This window comes from Toxorhynchites rutilus, chromosome 2, assembly GCF_029784135.1.
Source record: "Toxorhynchites rutilus septentrionalis strain SRP chromosome 2, ASM2978413v1, whole genome shotgun sequence".
NCBI lineage: Eukaryota > Metazoa > Arthropoda > Insecta > Diptera > Culicidae > Toxorhynchites > Toxorhynchites rutilus.
Window position 1 is genome coordinate 272019958 of NC_073745.1, and position 7790 is coordinate 272027747.

General features: G+C 37.4%; 1 protein-coding gene across 1 annotated transcript; it reads right to left on the reverse strand.

Moving 5' to 3' along the window:
• Positions 1-419: 419 nt before the first annotated feature.
• On the reverse strand, positions 420-7583 carry LOC129766893 (nose resistant to fluoxetine protein 6-like). The gene is made up of 11 exons (XM_055767492.1): positions 7449-7583; positions 7243-7389; positions 7010-7172; positions 6811-6942; positions 1999-2192; positions 1604-1945; positions 1352-1545; positions 1145-1295; positions 753-1082; positions 572-686; positions 420-511 (listed from the first exon to the last, which is right to left on the reverse strand). Exons 1-11 carry the CDS (start codon positions 7581-7583, stop codon positions 420-422), a joined length of 1995 nt encoding a protein of 664 aa, XP_055623467.1.
• Between the last annotated feature and the right edge of the window lie 207 nt (positions 7584-7790).

The following is a 7790-nucleotide window of genomic DNA, read 5'->3' on the forward strand; positions in this document are numbered from 1 at the left end:
CGATACTGTGGAGGGTGCCCTGGTGCTCCACAGGCTTCGTTATCGGCAGGGTTTAGACGAGAGTCAGTTCCAACTGGTGAAAAGCCTAATTCAAGCCTATTTTCGAGAAGAAGTTACATCCGTCACAATGTGGCAGCTCAAAAGTTTGAGGATTAATTTCGTTGACCGTTATTTGCTTTGTGACCAAAATTGATAACCGTTAAAGTTTTAATACAAAACAATAAATATTGTAAAATGACAAACCCGGAACTAATCATTTCACAAGTTTAATGAGTTATATTTTCCGAACCTCCATATGGATAACTCTGTGTTGAATAATTTCATCAGATTTTGTGTGTCTTCTTTTAATAGATTATGATGAGGCGTACTACTCTAGTAATTTAAGAAAGAAAATTTGTTTATTTAACATTCGAAATTTACTAAACGTTGTTATTTTCTTGTCCAATTGAACCATTGTTTTGTGCTTTCATCCTAGTATCATCGCTTGGAACTTCTGGGCTACTGTTATCACCTATAAATTGAAAATGGATATGAGTTGACAACGATGCACAGGTTGGTTCAACTATAATACCTCTCAGATTGCCCACGATCAATTTCTGCAGCGCAGACACTGGTAACTCCAAGCATAGACACAAAACTGTCGCCATCAAATATGAAAATACCACCGACGAAAAAACCATGCTTGTCTGAAATGACCAATATTTTGTCTTATTCCTCTATATAACTTACTGAATATCTTGTGTATCACTTACCATTCCTATGTGGTTGAAACGGAATGGCGCCCGTATGCTCAAGAAAAGCAACCTCATCACAAACGTATGACTCAGATAAGCAGCATAAGTGATCCGTCCCAGGGGCTCGAAAATTCGGTGATCAAAAATACGCTTCATGACAGGAGAAACCTGGTAGGTGACACCTAGGAGGAAAACGCAACCAAACACTCCCCACGAGTTCTTCGTGATCGCGAAGTAAACCGCCATCCAGACCGATGGTTTCTCGAAATCATTCACGTAGAAAATGTAGTGCACTAGAAGGCTCGCGATTGCTATCGGAATGACCATATTCCACAGGATGCGGAACCACTGAAAAAAAAATGTATACCATTAGATGTTTCATAGGACACAGCTTCAGAGGTCACCTTCACCTTTTTCTGGGCGGGATCAATGTTATTTTTCCGTAGGTTGAGATAAATGAAACCTGTTACCATTCCGGCTATATAGTTGCCTGAATTGACATGTAGCGGAATGTACGATTTCTGGTAGTAATCATCAAACCAGAAAACGAATCTCTGTGCTCTATTGGATGACAGAGTTACATTGATAATGTCATGAATCATCAGTACTAAACTTACTCGAGTGTTATAACGAACGTTCCGTCTAGTTTTTGGTAGTAGATGAACATAGCCGGTAAAATGTACGATCCAACAATTGCTAGTACAAAGACTGGGATCGTTAGCTTACGATATCTGTTGGTCACAATCATCAGCATGATTCCGATGATAAACAATTGATAGTCGCAGCCGAGGTACCAACCTTGCTGAACACACTGTAAAAAAGTAAGAGGGTTCATTACTTGGAACTCCTTGTGGCAAAATAATTCTCACAGCCTGATCCGCTTTGACGTAATTATTTATGTACAGAAGATTTGTCCACCAATTCCTCCGACACATCTCTCGCTCTAGTCCCACTCCAAGCTTCCAGAAGGGTCCATCCTGAAGTTTCGCTAGCCAAGTTGCGTGCAGAAGAATCACGAATGCGTACACGGGCGTTAGACGAATGTATCGAATGAATGTTGCCTTGAAAAGTATCGCCATTCCAAGCTTCTCGTGGCGTCGTTTTGCGTAGTTTATCATGTGGATCGCAAGCAGAAAACCACTCATAGCGAAGAATGTTTGAGTTATTTGGGTTCCTCCGGTGAGTATCATTGTGCCGACATCATGGTGCATCTAGAAGTATATGGTGTTATGTGAACATTGTACTGTTTAACGAGAAACAGTACCTTCTCGATGCGATAACTGTTCTGACTTGGAACGATAGCGCTTAGCAGAACTGCATGACCCATTATGACGAGATACATAGTGAGGAAACGGATGGCTTGCAGGAAACGCAGATCTTTGTCAATGGGTTCATGTGCTCGTGATGTTAGTCTGTACCAGTTGCGGAGTATTGAGAATGACAAGTAGATGGTCTTTCCTGAAATTAAATAAATTTGAATTTATGACTTTTGCTTGCTCCTAAGTCTTCTAGACGATCCAGGGTTATACATCATGCTACATCTGCTATGTCACCAACAAAGGTGCCGTTATATTTCATTGAACGCTACTGATTTCATTATGGTAATGAAACTATGAAATATTTCGTATTCTCTCATTTATTTGTACTCGAAACCGCATCGTCAGCGCCAGCATTTCTCGCTGAGTTGAAAGGGTTCACAACGAATATTAATGAGATTGCGAAAACAAAACTAGATTAACTTAGAAGATGGTTCCAGTATCCAAAACTGCTCTCGAAAGATCATTATTCAAACTCAAGCATATTAGACGTTGAGTAGTTGGACAATTCATTATCGCAACTCAGTTGTTCAGTAGTTTTTATAATATGAAGTTTCCAGTTCATTTGAGAGGCATTCCATTTATATGTTACTGGTCCGTCTAGTAAAAAAAGACAAGCTGATTTCCTAAACAAAAGCTTCCTGTTATAAACATGGTCTAGTACAGCACGAATACAACGTGGTAGAGCAGTAAAAATTTTTAGTCATACATACTCAACAAAAAGCATTTTTTATCCATATTTTGACGTAGAACTACAGTTAAAGGCATAAAAGAGCCCACCTTGGATGTTTAGAAACCTTTCTCAATTTCTAGACTATTATATCAAAAACTACTACCGCAATTCCATAGAATTGTTTGTTAACTATTAATATTTGAAGTAAATAACAAGATTTGTCATTTTTGTTAGATTTTGTTTACTCCCTTACATGACTTCTTTAACACTTCAACTACCAACCAGTCAAAATGACCGGTTGTGTCATTTGTTCACAAAATTTTGTATTGAATTACATTTAATTATATCTAATAATGTTATGACTTTTTTAAGCATAGTTTATTTCCATTGAAATTTTTATATTTTAACAACTATATATCACACTGGTCAAAATGGTCGATTGTTAGAAATAGGAACATAAAAACTATCGGTAGTTTTAGTGTTAATGTATGCTAATATGCTTTGACAAAAATAAAAGCCCACCCCAGAAAATATTATTAAAATCACTCAGAACCTTTGAGTGATCCCTCGTATCTTCGAATTATGACAGTTGGAGCTGTGGGGTATCGTTAGCAATCGATATTAATGCGATATAAACAAAGTGTTGTTTATGTTGTATTTAAAACAGCATTAGATAACGATTTTCTCAATTTTGTTTGAATAACAAACAATTTTGTTAAGTAAAAATAGCAATTTCATGAGTCTTTATTATAAAAACAACGTTTTTCATTGCATTTTAGCTGGATTGAATTCATAAAACTTAAACCAAACATTTTATTTCAATGGCACGCTAAACAAAAATAGAAAACAAGTATAAAAGCTCGGGATCGAGGAACAACAAATAACACAAGCATAAAAAGCATAAATATTTAGTGTGGCCTCCAGAAGCTTCAATTACCTGTTGAGGACGTTTGGGCTTACTATCGAGCAAGTTATGGAGGTGCTTAGGGTCGATTGCGCTCCACGCCTTATGAAGAGCCGTGAAATACGTGTCCTCATTAGTGACCCCATCCTTCTCCACTTTGTTATCGAGAATGGCCCACAGGTTCTCATTCGGGTTTAGATCAGGACTTTGTGGTGGCCTTTCAAGGGGTTTTATTTTGCGTGAACGGAAACAGACTTTGGTCTTCTTAGTAGTACGCTTTGGGTCGTTGTCCTGTTGTAAGAAGGAAGCTGTTTCGTAGGTTGTCTTTAAGAACGTTATGATTCCATGAATTTACATCAGATTCTCTCTCATTCTGTAGCATGCCAATGACGTTCCTGCTTCCTTCATCATCCTCCCGCCACACACTTTGCGTCGTTTTTGACGTAGGATTACATCTTTCGGGAACATATTGGGGTACAAATTGAAAATCGAAAACCGAGCACATCGTGAAAATTGTTCAATTTCAAACGCTTATTGCTCAGTCATTTCATGATGGATTGATGAAATTTTTACGTCAATCGATTTTGGCACTCCTTAACAATTTTTTATATTGAAGAAAATAATATATGTCATGAAACTAACTATCGAACAAATGAAAAATCTCAACCCCTCTCCTAACAGAAAAACCCGCTTCTGATTGGTCGAAATAGACGACACATGCGGCGGGTCCCTAACAGAGACATCAAAACCAAGCTGCCTGTGGAAAAGGTGTGTTGAAAAGCTCAAATTTCGATTTGTCAGTCCATTCGTTTCCAAAAGTTATTGGGTTTATTAACATGTTTCCGGAAAAATTCCAACCGTTTCAGTTTATTTTTCTTGTTAAAAAACGTCCGTTTATTTTTGTGAATCTCAATGGCTTTGACAGATACTTTTAGAGATTTCTTCATTTCCCGGATAATTCGTAGTTTGTTTGAGAAACCCCATATGTCCATGTTTCTAAACATCACCATGGGCAACGCTGCGATAGATATACAATTTCATTCATTAGTTACATTCGTTTTCCTGAGAAGCATGCACAAATCAACATAATCGGAATGTCTTCTAATTTGGATTGCTACCCAGACATGACCGCGAAATGGAAGCGTGGTGTTCGGCGGACAACAAATTACAAAACGGAAGTCATAAAAAGGGCAAAAATCAATGGAAAGGCATACCAAAATAGAGGCAAATCATCTCTCGGAAACCCCAAGCTGAAAACGGTAACTGAGCTTGTAAGTCAACACGTTTTGTTGGCTCCCGTAAAAGTATCCCACTATACCATCGTCAAGAAAACTACGAGAAAACAACATTTTCGTTGGAAAACAGTGGTTGGAAAACCCCTAATAACCAAAAATTTTAAATAACCACTTCAAATTTTCGCAGATCATCCAGGTAGCTGCCAGGAAACACAAATTTCTGTATAGACCGAGAACTAATGAAGCAAATGGAACCAAAATTGGCATGCGGAGGTTTTAGGGTATTTCTATGGTAGTTCGAAGGCCGAACTCGAGGAAGCAATCATCCGATTTGAGCTGTCTTTATTTTATTATGTTTTCTGTTCCAAACAGGTATTCCATGTAACGGAGAAACATGTTATTTGCAAGTGATTGATGAATCTTGAACAAAAATTGTGTCTGAATATAATTTTATATTATAATGACGAGTTTTGGTAGAAGTACTAGGAAACTCATAGTAAAATGAAATTTTTAAGGGTCTAGAGGTAATCAATCAATGAAGAGTTCTGCGATTGGACTAACAAATGTTCGCTTGGTAGGAAAACGTGAATGTTTGAAAGTATTTATATCAAAATATCAATTTTGGGCGGGACGAAGTTCGCCGGGTCAGCTAGTAACTTATGAACAGTCCCATTCTTTCTTGGTATGACCATTATGAACATTAAAAATACATAATAGTGGATTGAGTTTCTTCAAAACAGCTAAGAAACCCCCTAAGTCCACCAACGTTTGAGCGCTATATTTTGAGCTTAACCTGTTATATTGAAGAAGTTGTGGTTCCAAAAAATATGTTTTGGGTCTAATAATCGAACCTCATGCCAACATATTGGAGGTCGTCCTTTAAATATCGGTCTAAGCTCGCCCAATCCTAAAACGGGTTGTATTGCTCTAACTTTTATATAATATTTTAAATTCTACATCTAAACTTCATACGACTTTTAGAGCTTATAAAGGCCAACATTTTGCGATGCAGAACTTGTCAATATCGTAATCCTACTCAAAGTTAGTGATGGTTTTTCACCCAAAAACTCATGATTTTAATTTTAACTTACTCAAATATAAAAAAAAAACATATTTTTTCATGGTCACCCTGACTCAACTTAGAGAAAAAAGCTATATCGGTTATTTTAAGAAATAGAAAAAAAAAGTTTTTCTAAAAAGTTGCTTAAAATAACTGGGGCTACAATATTGTCGAAATATGTTTACATCTATCTATAAAGATAAAAAAGTTAGATTTTTTATTTCATCGGAAATTTTAGTCACCCCTTTTTTGACAACATAAAAATGAGCTCTAACAACTTTGTTGGAGATAGTTTTTGTCTAGAGAATAACTGTCGAGCTCTAGATTATAATTTCCACTTAAATGTGGACCATTGTGCACTGAGGCAACAACGAATGAAAAAGTTTACAAGGAGGAGTGTCTTCAGAACAGGATTCTACCAATCATTCGATCACCCATAGGTCCGGTGAAGTTCTGGCCTGACTTGACAAACTGCCATTACAGCCGGGCTGTCGTCAAGTGGTATAAGGAGAACAAGATCGTATTTATTGAAAAAAATATTAATCCACTTAATTGTCCAGATTTTCGTCCCATCGAGACATATTGAGCAATTATGAAAGGCAAACTGAAGAAATGTGACAGCACCATAAAAAAACAGCTCAATTGGAAAAGTGGTGGAATGAGATAGTAAATAAAGTTACCAGCAGTACTGTTCAGAAAATGATGGGTGAAACGAAAAGTTCGGAAATTCATCCGAACAGCTGACGAATAATGTTCATGTTTTTTCTCTTTCAATTCATTAAAAACCCTACAAAATGACATCCTTCCCATTCTGTACGTTATTTCTATGCTAAGAAATGACATAATTTATGCAACCAAATTCTAACTAAAACAGGCTTTATTACTTACTTTTACTGTTAACGTCCTGTTTGTAGTGGGCTATATCCTGCTTGTAATTTATACTTTTATCGTAATACGTGGACATTATCGTAAGGGCCACAATGACAGCACACACGACTAGAAATGTCATATCCAACCAATCTGCAACGAAATAAACCTTGTTTTTAAAAATCAAGCAGCAAAGGGTCGATCGAGTTTGTAAACCCACCAGCCTCTATACGGTCAGTACTCTTGTCACAACTTTCGATCTCGGTATGGGCCCTCAGCTGATGAGTTTGATTAAGCCTATGGTTTATACATACATTCACCATTTCTCCATACCTATCACGATAAATAACAGTATCCTCCAAAAACGTTCCGTTGAAAGTGTACTGAAAATTGAAGATAGTAGTAAATTAATCGGTCACAGCTCACGGGTCCGCTACGCCGAAGTGGACTCACCGGAAAATCAATATCAAATTTGTCCACTTTCAGGGCACTCTTTGTAGCGTTGTTCAAACGCAAAAATAGCTGCTGGCAGCCTGTCATACAAATACCCCTGGCCAAATGTCTGTGATTGAAGTGACGTTTGGAATCACTTGAGAAATCCTATTGCGAAGCATCGATTGATTACCATTAAGTATTTCGCTGTACATTCAACAACTTACCTGAATCAAGCGCCAGATTTCCGAGCCATTATTGGGCTCAATAACTACCCTGACCGAACAGTATGTGGCCACTTTTCCGACCGGTGCGCCCTCCAAGCACTCATCGTAATCATCGAATTCCGATAATCTCGGCATTCGGTAGTACTCCGATACTGAAATGCATGAAAATGGTATTTTCACTTGCACTTATTATCATTATCAGATCAATAAAGCAACAGAATTTTTGGAGGTCTATGGATTATGTACGAGGTCTGTTTGAAAAACATCGCAACTTTTAAATTTTCGTGAGGTTTCGATTTATTTGTAGCGTTGTGTTGGTGCTTATGTCTCTCACTTATGACG